Source organism: Oxyura jamaicensis, chromosome 3, assembly GCF_011077185.1.
Source record: "Oxyura jamaicensis isolate SHBP4307 breed ruddy duck chromosome 3, BPBGC_Ojam_1.0, whole genome shotgun sequence".
Lineage (NCBI taxonomy): Eukaryota > Metazoa > Chordata > Aves > Anseriformes > Anatidae > Oxyura > Oxyura jamaicensis.
The window spans coordinates 99,124,365-99,150,264 of NC_048895.1; the positions used below are offsets into that span (position 1 = coordinate 99,124,365).

General features: G+C 35.1%; 1 protein-coding gene across 2 annotated transcripts in view; it reads right to left on the reverse strand.

Moving 5' to 3' along the window:
- Positions 1–25,900, reverse strand: part of PXDN (peroxidasin) — an 82,869-nt gene that overhangs the window by 43,064 nt on the left and 13,905 nt on the right. Inside the window, exons 2-4 of one of the 2 annotated variants that reach the window (XM_035321237.1) lie at positions 14,495–14,566; positions 13,295–13,366; positions 5,469–5,540 (exon numbers count right to left, since the gene is read on the reverse strand). In XM_035321237.1, the coding sequence (XP_035177128.1) occupies positions 5,469–5,540; positions 13,295–13,366; positions 14,495–14,566 (216 nt within the window). The remainder of the gene's footprint in view (positions 1–5,468; positions 5,541–13,294; positions 13,367–14,494; positions 14,567–25,900) is intronic. The other variant, XM_035321239.1, reaches the window with a different exon arrangement.

Consider the following 25,900-nt stretch of genomic DNA (forward strand, 5'->3'; position numbering starts at 1 on the left):
AAAAAAAAAAAGAAAAAGAGAGAGACCACCAAATCTTCTGAAAAATAATAAAATAAACAAACCCACAACACAAAAAGTAGGAAGAAGGTGGCCATGAGAGCACCTCTGTACTGCTCTGCTCCCTGACCTGAGCTGTATGGCTGCCATGGAGAGCACAGCGCGGGGCCCACAGGAGATCGCCGTGGATGCTCTCATTCCAGCACGCGCTGCAAGGCGCGTGGGGCGCTGACGCCAGGCACGTGCCTGGCAGCCTCCCAGCTCCCTGCCAGCAGCACAGCCAGAGCACAAGCCAGCGAATGATGCCAGGCAGCAGTGAATGGGGACCGCAGGAAAAATAAATAAGAAAGCCAGTAAAGCAGCACGGATGTGATCAGGCACATTGGAGCGTCAAGCCTGCTCGCTGGCAGTGCAACATGTGGCCACAGATTATCGTGAATACAGATTTTGATCCTGTTTGCATAAGGAAGCAAGAAATGTGTAATCATGCTTTGCCTGCCAGTCTTCAGCTCCGTTTTGAAAATACTGGCCAGCTTCATGTAAATGACAAAAAAAAAAAAAAAAAAAAAAAAAAGACAGACATTTCAAAGGCAGCTACCTCCTGCAAGTTTCATTCAAATCAACACTGGAGAGAAGAGAGACCCCAGCTAGGTCCAGTCCTGTGGAAAGGCTGGTGGGGCAGGAAGCCTCAAGGCCTCTACTCTCCCACCTCCACTGCACCAGCAGCTCACAGCTAGGCAGCAGCAGGAGTTGTGACTTCTCATAAAGCAGCTTTGCTTTTGGATTGAAAAAAAAAAAAAAATCCAGGCACCATTTCTTCCTGTACAGCAAGCAGAGATTTTTTTTTTTCCTGTTTTAACATAGTTAATTGTCTTTGCATTTTTATCATTCAAATATCTCTTGTATTTCTTTGGCACTAACAAGGCAAGATTTGTAGCATGAGTAATACCTCTTACTAGAACAAATAAAGTTGGCGAAAACAGGCACACTGAAGCACGCAGCACCTTCCCCAGCTCCACAGATCAGAAGTGATATTAGCAAAGACAGAAAAAGAGAGGGCACCTCTCTCAGATTAAGTGACACATATTTAATTAAACCCAAAAAAACACATCCTAACTGCTGTTCAGTATTCCAGTCAACAATAATTAAAGATGTAAAGGATAGCTTTTGTGCCTGAAAACTCATTTATTTTTTCCAACCAAATTAATCAGTTTAATTAAAACAATACCTCTGTTACAAACCTTGCCTTGTTTATATCCTCAGATCATTGCAGATACAACTGCAGTAATCCAGGCACTGGAGTACATTGTAACTGTCAACTTTACCTCATCAGAAACCATGCTGACTGCGGTAAGCACAAAAATCAAATAATGAAGCCCAGCTAGGGAATGCTCTGAACTGCTTATATGACTAATTAAGCAGGGCTTTGCAGGTTTTTAAATAGTGACCTCAAAAAAGGCTGAGACCTTTTTAGACTCAGGCTATTTATGAACAGAATAAGGTGTTAAATACGTACACAACAATTAGCAACAAATGTAACTGCAAAAAAATAGAGGCAGAAACTAGACTGCATTATAGGTCATGCATTATAAATACAATATAAAAAGAATAAAAAATTCCTGGCTGTATGACCTACTCTTAACTCACATTTTATCATTTAGTTTACTTACGTTCTTTTCTTGTGTGAACCACAGTAATGCTTTTTTTTTTTTTTTTTCCCCCCGCTATATTTTATTTTTTAATTAATATGAAAATTTCTTGGACTGGAAATTCATCCAAAAGGTAATCATATTCAAGAAATAATCTCACATTGTCATGTCTTTATAGACATCTTTTATGTTCAGAGTATAACAAGCACTTGAAAAAAAAAAAAAAACAGTATGATGGAATGAATTTGGTATTAAAATACTTTCAGACTGCAAATTAAAAGAAAAAGCAAGCAAGACTAGTTTTTAAAGATTTTTGTGTTTTCCTTTTTTTTGATTCTGAATTCGTTATCAAGTAGGAAACAGAAGGAAAGGAAATATTTAAAGAAAAAAAAATAAAAGAAACACCTAGAGGAAGATAAAGATTTGATCAAGTAAGCACAGAACAAATTTTTTTCTTTGTTATCATTAACCTTGGAGGATGAACAGTACATTAAAATTCAATACTGATGGCATTTCTCTTCTTCCATAGCAGTAAATTTCGGATCCTATCTTCCTTCATCCTTTATTGTAGATGATTACTTTTATCATATATGCCAACTGTGCATTTCCAATAGTATCACCACTTCTTTGGAAAGTACTTAAAATTCATTAGTAACATATCAATTATGTTCTAAATATTTAAACAGTTTGTTTGCCATTTTGATTATTTGAAAGACAATGAACAAACAGATTTTCCTGCCCTGCTCAGGCATATGACAAGAATTAACAGCTTAAACCACAAGGATAGAGATTCAGATTAAACATTACAGTAATGGTATAAAGTACTCAAACAGGATGCTTAAGGAGATTCTGTTACTTAAAGACTTTCAAAATGAGGCAAGATTCCAGCCATTTACAATGCTTGACCCCAGCTGATGTTATTGTAGAATAATAGAGTTACTGTACTTCACATACCTTCTCTCAAATTATTTTATTATATTTTATTTTATTTATTTTATATTGTCTCATTTTCCCTACCATAGTCATTTTAGCAGTACATCAAGATTGTAATCAGGCTCCACTGTGTTAAATCTACATAAAACCTCACGTTTATTCAACAAGTAGGAACTCTTTGTAATATAAAACTTAAAAAAAAATCATAGCAGCTTTTGAAAGCTACTGAAAATTGAATTGAGGGAAATACATAAAATAAATAAAAGAAGCTGCATCACGGCATGTAATAAAACATTTATATATGTTAATTTTCCCAAAGATTTGTATATATGAATACAATCTGCAGCATAATTCTAGCAACAGCTTACAAAGAACAAAAATAGTATGTTAATGTGAAAGTTAAAAGAAAATGAGAAATTAGTATTCCACTAAGAATAAACATTTAAATAATTCTATGAGTATCAGGGACTCCCACTAGTTGAGGACTGCAGAGAAAGCATGTTGTCCCATGAAAATCTCTTAAATGAGATATTGAAAATATAGCAGGAAAGCCAACGAACAAGTACATGTGTCTGGGAACAGACTGAACTTAGAGTTCAAATTTGCAATCCAATACCGGAAACTTGTGACCTCCCAGGCCAGGTATTTGTGATGTTTCAGGTGGGAATCAGTGGTCTATGCACTAGAGGTCTATGCACTAGTGGTGTAGGCAGAGAGAGGCAGCTTTGGTTTCCTTTCAGGCACCCTGGCTGACTTCAAGCTGCTGCTCCAAAAATACAGATTTCCTGCAAGTTTGTGTCATATTTTCCAGACCCAAACATATATCCTGCAGGTTAAGAAGGGTCTAAACTGGTCCTAAATAATCACTTTAAATGGATGTCTTTCTCCCTTCACATTCTGCAATGGCTGAAGAGTTAGGCGACGAAATATGTATGGCTCAAGTTCTCAGTGTGTTCAAGCACCTAAAAAAATACCAAATGTTCTCAGAATTTATACTACCACAAGTGAATTTCAAGGTCTGATTCAAAGATCTTATTGTCCTGGCAGAAATTTCCGAGGAAAAAGATATTTCTACTACATCAGCAGCAAAGAATTCTGTTGTGGAGGTTTTAGTGGGATACTGCCAGCAGCAGTATTTGCGGCTGCTTTTCTTTTTCTTCCCTTATACATGCAACAGTCTTCTTAAATCAATCTGTACATACAATTTCTCTCCAGTATTACTACTGAAGAATGAAAAAAATAATAATAATTATAATAATTACTCTGCAGTTTAATTTAAAAAAATCAATGATCAGTTTCATTGTGTTTCATTGGAGCACAGGAAATTACTGTGAAACAAGTGTGTTCTCCTGAGGTGTGGAGCCACAACCAGGAGAGAGACACCTCTGAGAACTCTGCTGAGCAAGGAAGGAAAAGAGCATTTGGCTGAGCCAATGCATGCAAGTTGCAAAATGTCTTTTGACTTTTTTTGTACAGGCCACAGTAGCCTGCAACTTGGAAATGCCACACTGAACAAGTGTCACAGTCCCAAGGTGAAGTTAGAGAATTTGGGAAGGTGTTGTTTGGTCTTATGAACACAGTATCTCTCCAAAGATAATGTGATAAAACAGATCTTGTACAGCCAGGACTTATTTACGAGACTCTAACTTTGTTTAAAATTTGATTTTATACAGAGTAACATTAAAGAATTAGTGATTCAATAAATCTGCCTCAGTGTTTAAAATTCTACACAGAAAACAAGAATTGCTATTAGCATGCAACTAAGCCCTAACAGTTGCTGTCAATATGCTGTAGTAATCATTTCTAGAGCAAGAGGAAGAGGAAGAGAAAGGTGTTAAGGGAACAAATGACATTTATATATGTTTTATAATCTTTGCTTTTGTGCAGATGATCTTCCTTCAAAAGGCATCAACTGCCTTCTAAAATGAGCTTCCATTATTTGTACACTATCTGAAGTATTATTTTACACAGTATGTCCACTAAAGTCTGTTAGAGGTTTATACTAAGAAGGAAACGGGTACATATTGTAGTAGAAGAGATTTTCAGCCCCCAAAGACTTGTCAGTTTAGAATTGTTATTTGGCGGTCAGATTCTGAAATAGTGATGCATTTCTGTCTCCTTCTGCTTTTCTAAACATTACCATCATGCATACTAATGCTTTCTGTTTATAAAACAAAACATAGTTAAACCTAACAGAACCAATTCAGTCAGTTTTTGTCATGCTACTGACTGCATTTTCATTTTCAGCAGAGATTCATCTTCAGTCATTATAGAGGAGAAAGTGTAAGACTAATCAATCTTTCTAGAAGACAAAGATTACTGAAACAACTGCATTACAAACAATGAACTTTCTTACTTTTTAAACATCCGTATATGTCAATCATTAACAGGTATCAATAATAGTAAGGTCTTAATTTTAAAATCTCTTATTGTTTATAAAATATAACAATATTGAGATAAACTTCAATAGACCAATTCAGCTTTAGTTACACTAAAAAACAAAGTAAGTAACTGCTGTACTCAAAGGAATTGCAATGTTAAAAAACCTACAGAAATGAAATGAAAATCTTTCTCTAAGCAATACACATTAGTTTTCAACATTTTCCACAATTGTGCTCTTTCTTTGTCAAAGCTATTTCATAATGTATAGGGACATAGGGAATGCAAATCATTAAAAAAAAAAAAAAAAAGACAAACACAGAAATGAGGAATTTGACACAGAGATCAATTTTGTTTTTCCACATGCAGATGATTATGGGGCTCTCTGACTAACAACCCATTGAGGGCAGACATGCAAAGCATGCAGGCAGGATGTACGGATCAGAACGTGCACTTTTCCTCTGCAGGGGAACCATGGAGATGACAGCACAGAAGAGAAAAGGCACTTACAGTTGTTCTAGAGAGGCAAGTCCTTTAAATGCTTGCCTGTCAATTGACTGGATTTCATTCTTGTACAAATAGCTGAAACAAGAAACAATCAGTAATATTAGTACACAAACAAGAGCTACATGAAGGTGGAAAAGAAGAATTAAGTTGACACATGAAGACAGTTTTTCTACTACATATTAGGAAAAAAAATACAAAACAAAAACTAAACACATACACATAAAAATACCTTGTACTTGAGAATTCATCCCAAATATCTGCCAGGAAAAACAAAAGTCTGGGGCCTTGTAGGCTGTCACCCAAATGGTCTTATGCTTCCCAGTTCTCACTGTTATTACTTACTGCTTCTTTGCCCCTCAGTTTCTTGATAGGGTTGCCAAAAGTCAAAATAAATTAAATTTAATGGGACAGAATTGCATCAGGCTGCCTTTTCCAGAACACACCAGGGATGTCACTGGCCTCTTGTTTTCTTTAAGACATTTCATCTGAGTACTGGTACAAATATTCATATTATGATGGAATTTGTCTTTTGATTCGATTTAGAGAACAGTGAGAATTTTGATTACTCCATCTGTGTCACCTTTTGAATTTACAAAAGAAAAAAGTACAACTCAGAAGATTGCTATTGCATCAATAAAACAGGATTGCATATTAGTTTTATCACTTATAAAAGATGGACTTTAGGTCGTCATTGATCATGTAAGCAGAATAAACATATGCAGAGTACCAGTATGTTCACAAGTGATGTCCATAATTTTTCCACAGAAAAAGTCCACTGGTTCTGGATGGATCAGTGTATGTGCTGGTGTTCATTAATCTTTTAACATTAAGGATGGTTTAGCGAAAGGTTGTTTGAGAAAAATCACACAGTTTAGATATAACTGCAATTTCTGCATGGGGAGTTTCTGCCACTCTCTTTTTGTGTTAGGTTAGGAACAGGTTCTCAGTAAGAACTTTCTCATAATTGTTTGACAAATGGTTTGAAATTGAGTTAATCAGGCATGGATGTCTATGAAAAAGGGATGACGAGACTTGGGACCACAAATGGCTTTATTAGCTTTATTAGTAATGTGTTTGGCTTTTCTATTGTTACAGCTTTTGGTTACTTACTGGAAACACCGCAAACTTCTTCGGAACTAGATTATCTTTAAGGCCCCTTCCAACCCAAGCCATTCTATGATTAAAGCAACAGATAAAATGCTTGCCCTGCTGGAGCTGGTGGCAGCTTTTACACTGACTTGAAGGCCAACACTTTACAATAGGCCTTAACAAAATATAAAGTTGTAGATATATGATGGTACCTCAAGACAACATTGGGGGACAATGTAGTGTCTTTCCCTTGAGTCTGAAGTTTTCCACTTGACAAGATCTGAACACAATAATAAATCAATAGTTCTCAAGAGTTCAAGAGTTCTCAATTACCATAGACATGCATCTGAACAAAAAAAAAGTACAGCTCCTCGAGTGACAGAATAACTATCAAGCAAAAATTGTGAGGTTTTTAAAATGTCCAAAAGTCAGAACAAATTAAACCAGAAGAAAAAAATACCGTCAACTGAAATGGCTATAAAAAGTTAGAAATTCATTTGAAAAGAAAGAGAATGGGTATATCAGGTTTATTTTGGATGTGGGATTAGTTTTTATTTTATGTGGGGAAAAAAAAAAAAAAAAACAACACAAAAACTAAAAACTTTCATAAGTTTTCATTCAAATGTGTGTTTAGATTAGTGTAAGATTCACCAACTCATTTGAGAGTGAGTAATATTGCATAGTCATTATGACTTTGTATCTCTTTAATTTTCCTATCTATACAATATTAAATTCCTACCTTTTTCTGCAGTGAGTATTTTATATACACCATTTCTTCTCACTCCTTAGAAAATGTAAATGACTGAACAGCCAAAGTGCTATTTACCATTCTTAATATACCCTGTCTAGCAGTTTGGAAATTCCTTATTCCTCTGAATCCTAAACTTCTGGTCAGAAAGAGGAACCAGACTGATTTTAGATGCCTTGACATCTAAAGGCGTCTTGACATTTACATTTTGCATTTGCATTTGATGAATTTTATTCAAGAAATAGAATGAATCTGACCCCCCTCAAAAAAAAAAAAAAAAAAAAAAGTTTTATTAGAATCACTGCTGCAATTTTCATTTATTTTTCTGGAGGCCAAGTAAGGCAGAGTGAAGAACAAAGGTCAGTTAGCGAAAGACTGGGATAATGACTTTGCAGTTTTTCAGATATTTACCACTGTACTTATGTCCACCGTACTTTTTTGTCCACATTTGGAGCTCTTATCAAGCCCTAGTGGTGGGACTTTATTCAGGATTCAGCTTTAAACTACAATTTTTTTCCATGTTGATCAGAAAACCCTCAATGCAGTAGTCAACTGACCTCAGTCCAGCATGTCCCCCAGCCACAGAGAAACCTCAGCAACCCCAAGACTACAAAAATATATATATGTCCTGTGACATACGATAACCACACTTTCATTTAGTTGTGTAGATGTTTCCCTGAAAGTATTAACAGAAAGACAAAAAATAGACTAACCTAATGAGGAGAGAGGTGGCAGAACACAAAATTCAGCTAAGTAGCACTCCAAAAATATTTATGTCTTTCTAAAATGCTGCTTTGCCTAACTAGGGAAACTTTGCAAACATTGCACTAATTTTAATTCAAAAATAAAATGAAAATTATTATTATTATTTTTATCACATTAGCAGAATTTAAAGTAATATTAAATTTAAAGTAATTAGCAGATTTAAAGTAATATTAGGCACAAAGTCATTTATTATTTGATTTACCTAAAAGCTTGATCATTGGAGTTCAGCTAAATCATTGGAGTTCTTTAGAGGATGAATAAACAGTGGATAAAGATGACAAGGGAATATCTTCTGTTTGGATATTAAATTATTTTCTGGCAATTATTAGTGTTTTCAGAAGGGTTCACAAAAAAATAGCTCTCCAGAAATGCAAGCAAAGCTGATAGTGGCCACTTACTGATCATAGACTTGGGAAATGAACAGACAAATAGGTAATCAGTTATCAGAAAATTAAAAAAAAAAAAAAAAAGTTTTGTTGTTGTTGTTGTTGTTGTTCCTTTTTTTTATATATATATAAAAATCTGTTAGATCCTCTCTGAGAAAAAAATTATTACTTTTTTATGGACTGTATAAAAAGTCATGTCAGCATGAAGTGCAGAGAAATGAAATCAGGAATAATGGGAGGTGTTGAATAGAAAAAGTACATGGCCGTGATAGCAGAAATGGTAGAAGGCACAGAAGCACATGTGATATAATGTGATTTTCGGAAGGGTGATGTAAGCGAATCTGCAGTTTGGCAAACCTACAATGTATCTTCTATTTTGCACTATTGCTTCATTCACCAATGCAAAAGAAATCTTGCTGCATGTTCCCTCTTGGTATTTCCAAAATTGATATGTTCCATACAGTCTCAATTCCCATTTACTATTTGCATAGTGCCACTTAATCATGTCTGATTTCTGACCTTTCCATTTTTTATTAAATGAACATGCCTCAATAGTGTTGCCAAAATAGTTTTTATTCTCCATTTTTATTTTTGAAACTGTCCCCCATGATATCCTTATCTCTAAATTGGATAGACATGGACTTGATGGATGGAGCACTATGTGGGTAAGAAATCGGCTGGATGGTCAAGTCAAAGAGTTGTGGTCAACAGCTTAGTGTCCAGGTGAAGATCATTGAGGAGCAATGTTCCTCAGGGGTTAGTACTGGGACAGACACCGTTTAACATATTTGTCAATGACATGAACAGTGAAATTGAGTGCACCCTCAGCAAGTTTACTGATGACACCAAGCTGTCGACATGCTGGGGGGAAGTGATGCCATCCAGAGGGACCTGGACAAGCTTGAGAGGAGGGCCTGTGCAAACTTCATGAGGTTCAACAAGGCCAAGTGCAAGGTCCTGCATTTTGATTGGGGCAATCCCAAGCACAAATACAACTTGAGAATGGATTGAGAACAGCCCTGATGAGAAGGACTTGGGGATGCTGATTGATGAGAAGCTCAACATGAGCCAGCAATGTGTGCTTGCAGCCCAAAAAGCCAAGTGTATCCTGGGCTGCATCAAAAGAAGCATGGCCAGCAGGGCGAGGGAGGTGATTTCCCCCCCACACACACTCTGTTCTTGTGATACCTCACTTGGAGTCCTGCACCCAGCTCTGGGGCCTCCAGCACAAGAAGGACAAGGAAGTATTAGAATGAGTCCAGAGGAGGTCCACAAAGATGATTAGAGAGCTGGAGCACCTCTCTTATGAAAAGGGGCTAAGGGGGTTGGGGTTGTTCAGCCCAAAGAAGGGAAGGATTGGGGGAGACCTTCCAGTACCTAAATGAGGCCTACAAGAAAGCTGGGGAGGGGCTCTTTTTTAGGGATCGTAGTGATAGGACAAAGGGTAATGGCTCTAAACTAAAAGAGGTAGTTTTGGATTAGATAATTAGTAAGAAATCCTTTACTGTGAGGGTGGTGAATCACTGGAACAGGTTGCCCAGAGGAGCTGTGGATGCCCCATCCCTGTAAGTGTTCAAGGCCAGGTTGAACAGGGCTTTGAGCAGCGTGGTCTAGTGGTGGCTGTGCCCGTAGCAGAGGGTTGGAACCAGGTGATCTTTAAGGTCCTTTCCAACCTACACCATTCTATGATTTCTATCACTTCCTTCACACTAGCTTCTAGTTTACTGCTCAGTAAAATACATTCTCTTTACCTGAAAAGCTCTTTGTAATTGCTAACCTATATTTTACATTTTTCAATATCTCCTCCCCAAATCCTTTCTTTTTTTTTGTCTTAACCTCACTCTTACCACTACTGATCGCAGATGTCCTAACATCTTATACGTCAAAAGCATATTCCTTCAATTCCCAATTGTCCTCTGTCTTGGAGAATAAACTGTTGACTTTCAGGATCGTGAAGGATCTTACACAGTTTCCACAAACCTGCCTACAGCTATATTAAAAGGCTGGGTAGTTTTTCTTTCTCCTCTTTCAATAACAACTAACTCAGTTAACTGAATAAGCATTAAGTTGTTCAGTAAACTGAATGAGTCACAGAAAGTCAATTAAATATATTCAGTGTACCATATACATCATGCAACAACATGCTTGTATATGCAGCAGCAACAAATTACAAACGTTACCAATTGTATTGCTCATACTAATACAACTTTTTAGAGGTTTATTTTATACAGTAGTGTTTACATTGTCCTTTGCAGAAGGGGGAACTAAAACATTATACAGAATTACTAAAGTGCAGAAAGAAACTATGTTATGGATGAGGTCCAAGATACTAATGCTTTTTTCATCCTTTCTAAAGAACCAGATTGCCATTACTAAGGTACATGAAATAAGAAAGAAAGGCAGAAACAAACCTCTTGGTTTCATAGCAAAACAAGGATAATGACATATATTACTTTCCAACTTTTGGTATATGGATTCAGACAAATTATTACCACAAACAGCACAGCAAGATCATGAAAAACTTATGTCTATAGAACTTCAGAACATGTTTATATAACAGCAAAAATTTCAATTGCATAAAGAAAAAGAAAGCAAATAATCCTTAAAAAAAAGCACCCCAAATCTTATGTGAATAGTGTTGTTTTTATAATTAAAGGACCAACTTTTACAATTTTTTCTCCAGACAGATAATTCTGATAATAGACACACCTCATAAAGCTATAAGCTCAGTTTCAAAAACAGTACAAAAAAGCATTTGACAATTCTGAGGCTTATTTGGGGTTTCCTTGAAAAAGTTTTGTCTGAAAGCTAAAACTGATCTGCAGTAAATACACAGGAATGGGCCCTGACGTCTCTCATAGATTGGCTTTTTAAATTTTTATCATATATGCTGTATTATGTTTTATACTTGCATATTTTATATAGCAGTATATATTTGCAATTATTTTATACATATAAATGTATGTAAGTGTTAATAAATATATTTCACTAAATCAAAGCCATTGAGAAATGACAGACTTTCTCGAGACTGTGAAGCCTAAATTTTCAAAACCATCTGCCACCCAGTACTTCAGTTCTCATAAGGACACGTGTAACACCATGGACTAATAATCTCATTTTATGAAATAGAAGAATACAAGTTGTGTTTGCAAATATCCATAGGATCACTCTACCCAAACCTACAATTATTCTGGATAATATGGCTACATAACATTCGATTCCAAACAATATTGTAACTTTGTGGAAATAATATTATAACTTTGTGGAAATAATATAGTCTCTCCCCCTAATTTCTACTTCAGTTGATGCTATTGGGAAAAAGTCTGTTTTGTTTCCTTTGTTCCATAGAATACACTTAGCATGTGCTTACTCAACTGAACTTTTCACAGCTAAACGGTATTCATTTGGTACATTTGAGCCTTCTGTGCTGATATCTGTCCAGTACCAGCACTTTTGTAATGCTACGGCTGTACAGTCCTGCTGAACATTTATATCACAGCCATCAAAACAGGTAAAAATATCCTCTTAAATTCTATTAAAAAAATGGGCAACGTTTTTAAAGAAGAGCTAACTGTAATTCAGTGAACTACCACATTTGTTTCCAAATCTTACAGGGAAGAGGAAAAGAAAAAAATCTTCCACTTAGCAATATAGGTATCATTCAATACACAGTATTACAAGTATATGAAAACAAGCATATTATAATTCAGTTAACTCTTTTCAGTCTTTTATTAAACTGGAGAGCATAGTTCAGTTTTATCTCAGATTTACTACAGCTTTACAAAAACAAGCATGTGAAAATAATGTACTAATTTGAACAGATTATTCCAATAATTAGAACAGCTATCTCTGCATAGCTGCTGGCTATGGAAAGAAACCTAGACATCCTGAATTAGGAGACTTTAAGTACTCCACTACGAAATAGTTTGTATCTCAAGTTACAAAGCACCAGACTGACCACACAAACATGTCTTGTAAAAATAACAGATCATCATGGACTTTAATAATTTATTAGGGATGCTCTGTTCAATATTATCTTTCCTCCATTTCTATAGAGAGTAAACAGCTTTATTGCTGCAAGACAGCACATATAAAAATAAGACCAGGAAATGTGATCAAACAGCTTTGGAAGCCAAGAAATATACCTGCATAAATTTATGTGATTTTTATTTTCCTTTCTTCTTACACCCCCTTAGAGGTAAATTCAGGCTGCATTCTTAAAAACTATGTGGAAAATTAAATTGAATTGTTTCTGAAACATTGAAATCTCAAAGTCACCATTTTTTTTTCTGTACAGCACTTTAACAATGACCAATATGCCAAGAAAATGGAGTGAGACTTTTCTATGTGACACTACATAAGGAAGACTCCAGAGACTACAGCTGAGAATCCATGACAAGTTATTATTCAACATTAGTCTTTTTACACATAAAAATAACAATTTGGGGTGCTCTTTGCTTATTTGGATAACTAATACACTGTTAAAAACATTTATTTAACATTTTATTCTCAAAATAAACAGGTTGCCTGGAGACATAAACCTCATGGTCAATCATATAGGTAGTTTTTCATTTTGTTTGACTTTTATTTCTAAGTTACATATAGTTAGCAGCAACTAGTAAGTCTTTCAAAATCTACTGCATACAAACAGATGTTGAAGTCTACCAAATTTCAAATCACCTACTTACAGAAACAGGTTCACAGTTGTCCGTGCCCCATAAATTATTTCACTCATTTTCAAAGCAGTGTATCACCTCAGATATTAAATCAGATTAAAATGCTTCCCAATGAATAAGTTCAGTTATGTATTGATACAAAAATGTGACATTCATTTAACTTACAGATATTTCAGATTTTCAAGGTCTCCAAATGCCCCACTAGGTATTCTTTTAATTTGATTGTTGTTTAGAAGCCTATAAAAAGAAACGAAGAAAAAATTATTTAGCATACAAGAACAGTTATGAAAAAATGTGTAACAGTGTAAATGTAGCATGAAAACAACAACAAAAAAAAATAAAACAAAAGACTTTTTTGCTAACAGTAACTGCTACCAGAAAAACTGCTAAGTGTTTACAGATCCTCAGTCACTGCCTTGCAAGAGAAAAGTCTGGAAAAACTAGAAAAAAAAGTAAAAACTGAAATAATGTTGCTTTTGTAGACATCTAAGATGTATGTATGTAAATCCTGGTGCCACAATTACACAGATGGTTGAATTTGATAAAATTGACATTATCAAAGATTTGTCATTAGCAGGTGCATTTAAGTAACTTTCCCTGAATATTTCTTAGTGTTGTTCTGTGTACTAAGGTCTTCACATCACACACAGACACAACTGTCTGTGTTCACAAATGTGCAGTTATCCATCAGAAACATGCTTGCAACCATTTCAAAAGTAATGTTTGAAGGAATGACAAAGGAAACACTAAGTAAAAAAAAAATTAAAAAAAATCTATAATGCCCATATTGCATTATGGATGCATAAAAAATGTCTTTTACAAAACATGGTCTTCTCTTTACATACATACATAGTAACCGAGATCTCAAAAGGAAGCTTACTAGGAACAAAACCTTCCAAATTCTGCCATCCTGGCTGGTATTAGAATAAGAAAGATCAAAACATTAGAAACAGATCTTATCAAATATTTTGTAACTGCAACACATTTGAACACCTGAACCTTTGAACAGCTTTGTTGTGACTACATATTTAATCATATGTGATATTACAACTAAAATATTTATCACAAATTAGAAACAATGATACAGTAAAGTTGTGTATTTTTTTCTATTTGCAATTAAAGAATGTTTTAATGTTAATAAAATGTTAGGATGCAAATACTTTCCTTTTTTATTTTAACAGACATATATCTGGTTTTGCTTTCAAATACTTTGGACTTAAACCTTGTTTCCCTCACCTGTGTAAATACTAGAGCTGAAATTTGTTAGACTACTTACCTGTGAAATGTGAGTAAATTTGGCACAGTATCAAGTTAACCATATTAAATCAAAAGGGAAAAGGGCCTTAGGGCTGAAAAATAACTTACAGTGTGTTCAAGTTTTTAAGCCGTCTAAATTCTCCAGGTTGGATTTCTTTAATCCTATTAAATCTTAGATCTCTGTAGAATAAAGAAAAAAAATCATGTTATTAAGAGCAAAGCAAACAAACAAAAATTATGTATTTTTTCATAAGAAAAACTGAACTAAGCACAAGTCTTTGGGGACCGCTGTGACCAGCCTCCACCCATAAACCTTAAATGTAGATGAAGGTAGAAGCAAAACAATTCTAGTTTGACAGGGTTTAGCAGAGGATTTACCAAATACAGCCCCAGCAGTCAATGCTGAAGTCTGCATCTAGGCTAAACCTGTGTTCATGAAGGGTATTCTCTTCTACAATGAAGCATCTTGTAATGGGATGTTGGCTTGTATTTCACTCAATGGAATTGTCTTCATATTCTGAAAGCTGCTTGTAAATAAAAAGAGTAATACTTTAGAAAAAAAAAATGAGATCAGAAAAAAGCTCAGAAAAAAAAAGAAAAAACAGCTTTCAAGACTTCTAAGCTACTCCACTCTTCTGTTCTGGATAAGGAGGCATAGGTGCCTTCTGTTGGTCTCCTTTTAAAACCTGTAAATCCAGTTGCTTGAAGCAATTTATTTTCTTACTTAATTATACTTTATCCTAACTTTTGATATGTCTTCACCACCTTCAGCTTCCAGCTATATTCATAGCTTAATGAGAATTTCTCCAAGAAGCAAACTCCGATTTTTCAAGTGAGATGCTGAAGAGAAATCAGTGACATGGAGTTATAGATGCTCAGAAAGAGATTCAATCAACTCATTTTGATGACCAACGGACCCATGCAAAAGGAAGAAGAAAAGAAAAGAAAAGAAAAGAAAAAAATATTTTCTGCCTGATTAGCAAATTGAATTGGCTTGCTTGGAAGGTCACAAAAGTGAGAGAGGGACTGCAAGGAAAGAAGACGACCAGATCTGGTCTGCCATCTTCCCTAGCACCTCATGAAAGACAGGTGCATAAAGCAGGACCACATCATCTCTGGCAAGCAAACAGAAGGGAATCAAATGGAAGTAAGTAAAATGTGAAAGATCACAACCACCATCCTTATTGCACTGTTATTCTTAGAACAAACATTATCAATTGCTTCAAATAACAAATATAATGTTTTTTGTTCTCTAAATTGTTATAATTATGCTTCATAAGCTATTTATTGTACACAGAGAACATAAAAATGTTAATTCATGACCGCTGTAGATTTCTCAAGAACAGTTTATTTCAAACTGTCTTAATTTCCTTATCTATCAGGATAATAAACCATGGATAAGGAAATAAGAGTATACATTATGCACATTAGTTTGGGGTTTTGATACAGGGCATTTATATAAACAAACCAGAGAAATAAGGCTTGGAGGAAATTTCTGTAAAACAAGTGTAAAACAAAATTGGCAGAAATAAGATAGAGAATAAGATTACTTACTGAACAGAAAGGCTGCATTAAGTAGAACTGGGCAGAAATCTGCCATAAGGTATTAAATATTTCAAGAAGATTGTAGAAGGAAAAAGTAAGGTTAAAAGTAAGGTTCATACAGATGCTGACAAGTTTGGAGTGACTAAAAATATTCTGGAGGACGTTTGAGATGAGAAACAAGCCTGAAGTTATAAATCCCTGAGAAGTGGAAATAATTAACTGAACAGCGGTGAGACAGGGAACTACCAGAGAGCCACCAGTTTTTCAAGTCTTATTGGCTTGGGTAAAAAACAACAACAAAAAGCCTCAACCAACAATGCTGTATCAGAGTGGTAAAAAAAGCATGTACTATACAAAACAGGAGCACTGTTCTTCAGGCCTGAAATGTCAACATACCATGGTATAGTCCATGTTCAAGATCAGCTTTGAGAACTGCATTTTAGGGGATGGGAGCAAAAAGCTTACCAGGAGTAAAAAGCTGACTAGCAAGCAGGGCACTGGGACCTGTCACCTTGGAGTAATGATGGCAGAAATAAAGACTGTGTTGGACTGCTGAAAACTACCAGTCATTCAACAAGGCCATTACAATACAGATGTTAAAAATCCAGAAGTATATTTTGTGTTGCTGAAATCATGTGGTTAATCAGCAGGATGAGGTTCTTCGCCCCTTTTTCAATCTAGTTCCTGCCCAGCCATGTTGCCTCCTTTCCTGCTCCCCAAAGCTTGTTCCCTGTCCATTTGCTTCCATTTATGAGAACCCTTATGGGTTTCCCTCATTTTGTTTTTATAAACCAACTGAATCCCTGCTGTATGATCTGCTTTGGAGCTCATCAATCCTGATGTCCAAATCCTGCTACTTGCCAGATGGCAATGGATGGTGGAAGCAGTAGCCTGAGGCAGTCCACCTCAGTTTTTGACTTTTTTTTTTTTTTTTTTTTTCCCTTCCTTATCAGTTACCAATTATTACTGAAAGGAAAACAATAAATGAAACAATCAATAAAAATAATGCACTTACGATGACAGCATGGGATTTTAGAATACTATAATTGTTTTTTGGATAAACATCTAAAACTAACTGTAAATTTAGTATGCCTGCCTCCTAATTCAGGTCGTTGCCTGTATTACATATTTACAGTGAAAATATTTATTCCTTTAAATTATACCTAGACAACACAAAAACACCTTTAGGGAAAAGGAGGCTACTGCGACTTTCTTATATTGAATTGTCTGGGCTTCTGTTCCAGTACCTAAACATCTTCCTTCAGGGCAATTCTGCCTGACCTCCCTAAATGCTTTGCTAATATTGTTATCTCTTTGCTCTCATTTACAAATGACGTCAACTATGCATCGTAAACCAACTACTCCCAGGATTACTTTCCTGGCCCTGTGTCATCTGCTCTGTGCTAAGTCATGGAGCACGAGCAGGAAATGTTCGGGTAAGCAGGAGGTTGCAGGGGCCAAGAACGTGCCAGGGAGCACACTGACAGTTTAGCACTTGGACGCCCTTGGAGGCGCGCTCCAGCACCTGCGAGCAGGCTGGGTCCCATGGCTCTGCTTGCAGATGCAGATGCCAAACAGCATGCAGCAAAAGGAGTGCAACAAGCAGCTGTTTAGCAGGCTTCCCTTGCTAAATGTTTTAATGCAAATCTGTAAGATCTAGTTGTATGCCATATAAATAAATGCAAAATGAAAGAATAGCCCTAAATAAAAAGTTGGTTTTGTATGACACAAAATGGTGAATGATGTGTATCTAACTTCTAAATTTGCTGAACTATCTGAAATGATGGCTCTGGTTTGCACTTTCTTTGTGAAATGTTAAATTTTAACACCATGTATTTTTCTTTTTTGTGTGACTAAGAGCTTGTATTAATAAGCAAACAAGTTGGGCTGCAGATACTTTTTGTCTGGATGAAAATAAACTTTGATAAATTCCTTATTTGAAGGAGCCTATTTTTAACAACAGTAGTCTAATAATAGTTCCAAATTAGCAATCAGAAATAACTTTTAACAGTATTTTTATCTAATTAAACAAGATGAAAACTTTGAAATATATAAATAATATTATGCAGCTCCTACTGTCATATATAAACTAATTTTCCCATGGGAGCTCTTAGCACTCCACTGCCCTGGCAGTACACAATAATGAAAACTGCGTTCTCTGTTAATACATTCTAATGAGCAAGACAAAATTCAGGCATGTAAATGCATTGGAAGTTTATAAAAAGTATTTTATAGAATACAGCAATATATACTGAAATGCATTAAAGAATATTTGGAGCATGAAAATCACACAATAGAATATACAGTGAGCTATGCAGCTTTGAAATATACTGAACTTAAAAATCAAGCAACTTACAAGAAAAGCCAATTTAGAAAGTTTGTTATTAGACTCTGTCTGAAATACAGGAATCCCTCACTAAGAAAGAACTGCTTTTATTCAGAACAAACCATACACTGAAATTACAACTGAAACTTTTTTAAAAAGGTTTTTTTTGTTTGTTTGTTTTTTTAAACACAAAATCCACACCAAGTAGTTTTTGTTTATCCTTTTGTTTTGTGATTATTGCAAAACAACATTCTGGGCAGAGAGTTAAGGCTCTACATTTCATTAGTTTTTTAAAAGAAGAGACTTGGTGTACTTTAATAATCCTACTTCAGATTCCTTTTGGCATATATTTGACTTTTAAAGGTGCTGTTTTTTCCTCAAACTAAAACAACAACAAAAAGAACTGTTCTAAATAAAACTGATTAAAAGCAGGGCTGTCAACATGTTATGTACTCTCATTACATGCTTCAAAATGTGGCAGGCTTGGCAACCAGTTGTGGATATTCAACATCAAAACAAGTCCGTCCCTGTCCCCGTCCCCGTCCCCCCCTCCCCGTCCCCCCCTCCCCCCGGTCACTGTTGGTAACCTATTTGCTGCCAGGTAATAAGCACTCACTAAGCAGCAGCTCATACAAAAGGAGTTTCCCCAAACGGGGCAAATAGGGCAAACAGGCAATTTCCTGATGAAGGACGCAATGGGAAGGAGAGCACCGGCTCTCCTCCTGCTCCACCCCAGCCATGACCTTTTCATCTCAGCCTACAGACTACCTACCCGGCACTTCACTAGCCACGAGGGATTTCCTTAAGATCCCTTAACAGCTGTATACAGAGTATGTTGGGAAAGATTTTTCATGTTTTTCATTTTTAATTCATGTCAGAAATAAAGTGATCATGATGCAAAATCATATTAAGATCTTTAATAAGAAAGGAAAAGTAAAAAATAACCTGTTAAACTATTGCTTCATTCATAGATATCTCTCTAAATATATATACAAACATAGTTGGCCAATTCTTATCCAATTTATGGATATAAAAACAATGTATCGTGATAATTTACTTTAAAACATATCTTGTGCCATTGTGTATGTATGCAATCCATCTGCAGGGCATTAGCAAAGAACTCTATATCTCACACTCACATCTGAGACAAATGGTGAGATTAGAAAGATTTCAAATCTCATATCAAAACTACAAGTATTCTTTCCATTGTTATAGGTTATACACATCTTTTTTATACAGTGTTCCATGAATTAATTACAGTGCACTTGAACCTCAATACAAAAGCCTTAGAACATTAACATTTCATAACATAAAACATTTAATAACTGCAAAGACAGCTGAAAACATTCAGAACTTTGATAGTCCATCCTCCTGGGTGCAGGATGGAAACCAAAGCAAAAATTAAACCGAAGGCTCATTGCTAGGTATAACAGTAAGATTACAAAACATAATATAAATATAGATTTCAATTTTAATAACTGAAATCACCAAAATACCTCCCAAATAATGTCAAAATATTGGGCTAATGTAAGGGATAAAACTGAGTTTATTTTTGTCACTTTTTGTTCTACTGTTACAGAATGCTTGAGAGAACTTCTCTATATTCAAGCGGAAACTTTTAAGCATGATGTGTAATTTCATCATCTGTTTACAGCTCTCCTGATTTTGATAAAGAAGAATGTAAACCTAGGCTATAAGCCCTATTTCCCTCGCAGATGAGAGAATAATTTTTGAATAATACATTTATTTGTTATTGTTCAGTGTTGAGGCTAAGGAGGACTAACAAAGCATGGTTTGTACTAACTTCAAATAATTCTGTGACATGAGACACTACCTTTTTTAACACTTTTGGGTAGACCTGCTGTTCCACATCACCTCTACTTCCAACCTGTAGAAGATCCCTTTAATCATTTGGAATTTACCAGCATTTTTCATAATTTTTTCTTGTCCAAAAATGAAAAAAAATATTACTTTACTTACTCTAAGAAACACTGCACAGCAATTATACTTAGTGAAACAAACAATCAAACAAAAACATCAGTTCCAAAAAAAAAGTAGAACTACCAGGTTTCTCCAAGAACAGCTGCTGTTTGAAACATGATATTGACACATTAATGACTTCTATTATCTTCATTAGAAAACAAAAGAAAACAAACAAACAAAACAAAAACTACAACAACAAAAACACTGAAAATGAAATTAAATCTTGAATCTTCATTAGCAGTGAAGGTAAGTACCTTACATCATTTCACAGATTAAATGGTACTTTAGCATTGATTTAGGACTTGAAAGTTTTCAAATTCAAATCCCTGCCAGGTCAGAGATATTTCCTCAGTACAAGAGAAGCATAATCACCACAGCAGCAAAATGGAAATATCTAGAAAAATACTACTCTCCTAAGTATCTTAAAACCTGGAAGCTCTCAAATGTGAAGTTTAGACCATAAAAGTACAAGCCCTATAGCAAAACCCCACCCCAAAGGCAGACACTTTAAAATCTCCAGTGAAAATTGTTTAAAGCTAAATCTCTTCCTCTGGAAGCGTTTGTAAACTTCATAGTAATATAAAGTTTATCACTTTAATCTGAGAAATTAAAAGGAGATGGTGGATTTGGATTGATAAGAATCAGTGGGAATAATGCAAAATGCTTTCAAACAATGGTGTCCTTGTTACTATAATCTCTCTGAAACTCAGAGATATAAAAAGTCTGAAAGAGATCTAGGTGTGAAAGCCCATATATTCACTTATTCATCTATTAAGTGTGGCTAATCAGCACCAATAAGAAAATCCAAAACAGAAAAATAATAATTCCATCAGCTGCATATACACTGAATCGAGAAAGGAAAAAAAAAAAAAAAAGCACAAACCAGTTATTTTCCTTCTCCTTTTCTGAAAGAGGAAACAATTTAAAAAATGAAATAAATATTAAATTATTCAATCTATTTGGTTTAATAGGTTAAATTAATAATTTAATTTAAAGAATGACTATTGCATTGACCATTTGTTTACCTCTCTTTAGATGTTTTAAAAAGGTAGGAATTGTCATAAGTGGATCACATCACCAGTGGCAAATTCAAAAGAATGAAATAAGAGAAACATTATTTTCTTCTAATAGCTGAAGATTAATTACAACCCAGCAGAAATAGCCTATACCATAAATGCCAAACTACTGTTTCTCAACACAGAACAAAAGAACTGCAAATGCCAGCAAGACTACATTGCTTATGTCTACTTTATTCTTATTCTTTTTTTATTCAAGGTCATCCCAGCAGGAAATGAAAAACAGCCATCAGCATAGTAAAAACATTCAAACAGAGCAGAGCATGAAAATTGCACAAAAGAGGTTATATAATCAAGTCAGAGCAGTAACTGGATGATGTCAATGGCACTTTAATGCTGCTTTAACTACTGCCCTGTAAAAAATGTGTCACTCTGTTGAACAAACAGAGAGAAGTCCTCCACTTTAAAAAAATAAAATCCAAACCCACTTTCAGCTATAGCACTACTTACATTAATCCTCACTACTAGCAGCATGCCATTTTCTAGAATTCCATAGGAACCAAGACATTTTTTTGTCTGATTTTAAGATTTGACCTTAGTGATTCTTTTAGAAAGAAAATTACATTGTTCTCCTTTTCTTGGCAATTCATTTTCTCTATGAATTCTACCCCAGCCTAATTACTACATATAGTACATGTTTTTCTCTAACTTGCATTGAGAGATTTTATTATCTGTACATCACCATTCAGCACATAAAATAAAGCCACTGCACTTTTACACAGAGAACTAAAACATAATTCTTGCATGGTAAGTGTCTATTACAGTCAGTAATATTTAGGATACCATAATTCTAGTAAGAAAAGTGAATAGCTGAATCATAAATACATTGAAATTTGTAGAATTGGACAGAGAAGATTTGGCAGTACTCACCTTGATCATAAAACCATGCTTACAAAATATTTAAAAATATATGTCGATGATCTTATTATTATTATTATTTAAATAATGCCTGATTGGGTTAAATAGGTAAGATTTGTTGAAAGGGACTTTCAAGTTTAAGTCTTAAAAAATATACGTATCAGGTGCAGTTTTGGTGAGTGGAAAGCTCATGATCTAGCCTTCTCCAAGAGCTGAGGATTTGTTTTAACTAACAATTATTTTGCCATTAGACTTGAAAGGAAAACATTTAAATGTGAACTCAATGAAATGCAATACAGTATTGTCTTACTAAGTCTGTAGATCCCTTCACTGCCTTTGTTGCCAATTTTTCCAACCAGCTATGCAGTACCATTAATAAGACTCAAGCGGGATTTGCTGGTTCAAAGTTTTAGGCACATAGGCTTAATTTACATGAATTACACATAGAAATTTTACTTGGCATGATCTGTGTCTTATTTACTTTCAGAGTTTTCCAAAATCCATCTGCTCCAGAAACACTGTATTTTGAACATATAAGTTCTATTTTATAATTGTTTCTAATTCTCATACTAATTTTAAGGAAAAAAAAAAAAAAAAAGAGAGAGATACAGAAGAGTGGGAGATTTAGGAGTATGGCTAGAGGTAATGTTATTTGTGCATCTTGAAGAAATAACAAGAAAGGGTAAAATCTATTTTTAGTGCTCTCAGGGGTACCTGTTTCTAAAACCAAACAATGTAAAAGGTTATTGATAGTACAGTCATGACTCATGGATGATTATTTTTGACACAAATATCCTCTGGAAAGGGCTGCTTTCTTGCCCTGTGCTTATGCCATGCCCAATAAAATTGGCCAGAATATCTGTGCATGATGCTGCATTGAAATAAACACTAGATGGATAAGGTCTTGGATCAAGTGAAGAATGAACTGATGGTTGGCATAATCAGTATTGCAAAGAGATATTGATGAATTGAAAAAAAATTAGAGGATTAGAGAGAGCTTTTCAGTTTCTTTCTCAATATCTGCTCTGTTTCTAATGTACTTCTCAATCAAAAAAAAGTTTCTCCTCTACTGTACACTAAAGAAGACACTAATAAAGAGGGAAGTGTATAGCATAGCAGAAATCACTGACATAAGTGCCGCAATATTGTTTTGTAGTTAATAGTCATCTAAATTATTACAGTGAAAAAAAACACAAAAATAGCGCTTTTACATTATGATCATATAAAAACATTTGTTCTCACATCTACCATTGTGCAAAATAATGTTTTTGCACTTTTCTTTCTCACAAGCATGCTTAAGTCTAAATTCTTTATCTATGAAATACTGGTATTCTCAGAGGAAAGAACTGAAAGCCAGAAAGAAGCATTATCATCCTCTGACTTCCCACACAGGACGTGTCCCAGAACAGTAGAGAAGTTCCTGTCATAAGACAATTATTTCTGACAGCGCTGATCTATGCCTTTGAGAAAAATATAAAACTGTGATTCAAAAAGACCATAAATCAAGTGAGAACCTAAAGAAAGTCATTCTGGTAGTTAACTTTGTTCACTGTTAAAAATGGGACAGTCGGACCTTCCTTCCAGCTTGAATGGGTTTTTCTTCATATTCCATTCACTGGAATTAAAAAGCTGTGAGATGCAGCATTGCCTATTTTTTCTTAAAGTACATCCAAAGGAGTTAAGAACTGAAGTTCATACATTTTTTTTTTCAGTAGTTCTTAAAGAATAACAAAAATAAATTAATTTTAAATATATATATCCTAAAACACCAAAAAATATTGGGCAGGAAAATATACTTCCAATCCTTTGTAACAAGGGTTTTTCTGATTTTGCTCTGTGGGGGATTAATTCTTTCTTTCCCGTCAGGAAAACGGATGCAGATGCATTACAAGCTACTGAGTGTTCATAGTCATAGAAGAAAACACGCACGTACCCTTACAAGGGTACCCAGGCCATGGGCAGAGGGCAATCAGCTCCGAGTGTCAGCAGGTCTTACGGCTGAAAATGTGGACGTAAGTGAGAGCTGAGAGATGTAACAAATGGCAGGTAAACTAAAAAATATGCGCAGGAAGTGTGATTTTTCCTGTCAGCGCATTTTCTGCACTTTTCTTTCATCAGGGAAGGCAGCTTCGCTGATGCAGTCCTGTGATCTTGGATTATGGTCATTATACCATCAAATAATGTTCAGTATCTACAATACCAATGACTTTCCTAAAGAATGTCTATTTTGTCTCCTTCAATTCAAAAAGTCTTTTAATACAAGATCCATGTCAAGCCAAAGGATGTGGAAAACTGAAGGAAGCACTGCAACTAAATCTAACATCTAAATCTAGCTCAAAAGGCTTCATTCATCATAAATCCATGAGTCACTCCTCCCTCCCTAAAATGCAGATTTTATCAGAACATATTTCCAACTGTTAAGTACTTTCCAGTAATTTCTAATATAGTGATAGTCATATTGTGTACAAACAGACTCAGAGGTGTTTTTAGAATTTATCTGGATGCTTGTTGTTATGGAAACAAAGGACATTTTACTATTCCTATGAAAAGCATAAAGATCAGAAAACCAAATGCAAGTATTCTGTCAGTTGGCTGTAGATTGCTTTCCTGGTATCTGACAAAGCAACAGCTCTTCCTTCCACTTAATGGAAAATCACAGGTCAGCTCACTGAGAAAGCTGCAGCTCTTGGGATTGAATTGTCTGCTTCCTGAGGCTAATGACAGGCTGCCAGAGTAGATAAGTTAGCAATTTTCTTGTTCTGCCTCACTCCTCCTGCTCCTGGCCAGGCAAACTCTGAGCAAGAACCAGGAGTGTTGGGGCTGCGTTAGGCCTCCTCATTCCTCATCAGTGCAGACAACCTCAATACAGGCATCTGTATGTTCCTCCCTCTGAGGAGGAGAGAAGTTGTTTTCTGCCTACAAAGAGCACTGGGAATTACCATTAGAGGAAGACCTGTAACTGTAAAATAACCAATGGAGCAGCTTTTAGGGAAGGGAATCTCTGGAAATAGAGACGTTTCCTTTATTTTTCTTCTTTCTATGTCCATCCTAACACCTATACCAAAATTCTAATAACAACAACAACAACAAAACCTTTAAAACAATTTTAGAGCTACTTGTCATTTTCCACAACTACCCATTTCCCACTTGTGTTTCCTAATCATCAGGGAACAAGCCATGTTACAGAATGTGTCAAGATAAATAAAATATTAATAAGAAATATTGCATTTAATATGTTTTATCATATTCCTCAATACATAGAATCAATCAACACATACCTCATTTTACCTCTCAGTACCTGCAAACTATAGATGTGTCTGAAATTTCCAAATCAGTGTTACTAGTTTTGTATGTCTTTGTTAGTTTTTCTACATTACAATGGTCTCAGGAGATGACATTTGTCTTAAATGATGCACCCTTCTTGCAGTTCTAACGTTGCCACTACTAAGTCAACTACTAATTAAAAATATTTTTCTTTTATATTTCTGTAATTATTTCTTCACTTTAACAAAGTCCTAAAGATACCAGAAAAAAAGGAAAAAAGTTAGATAAAAATTGTTTTTAGATGTTATTCCTAAGGCAAAAAAGTTAATTTCTGAATATAGGTGAAGGTATTAGATAGAATACACTCTGTGCTACTGAAGCCTTCACAGTTTAATGCCATTTTGAAGTTGTAATTCAAGCCAATGTTTCCATTTTGAACACATTTCAATTTACATCCTTGTT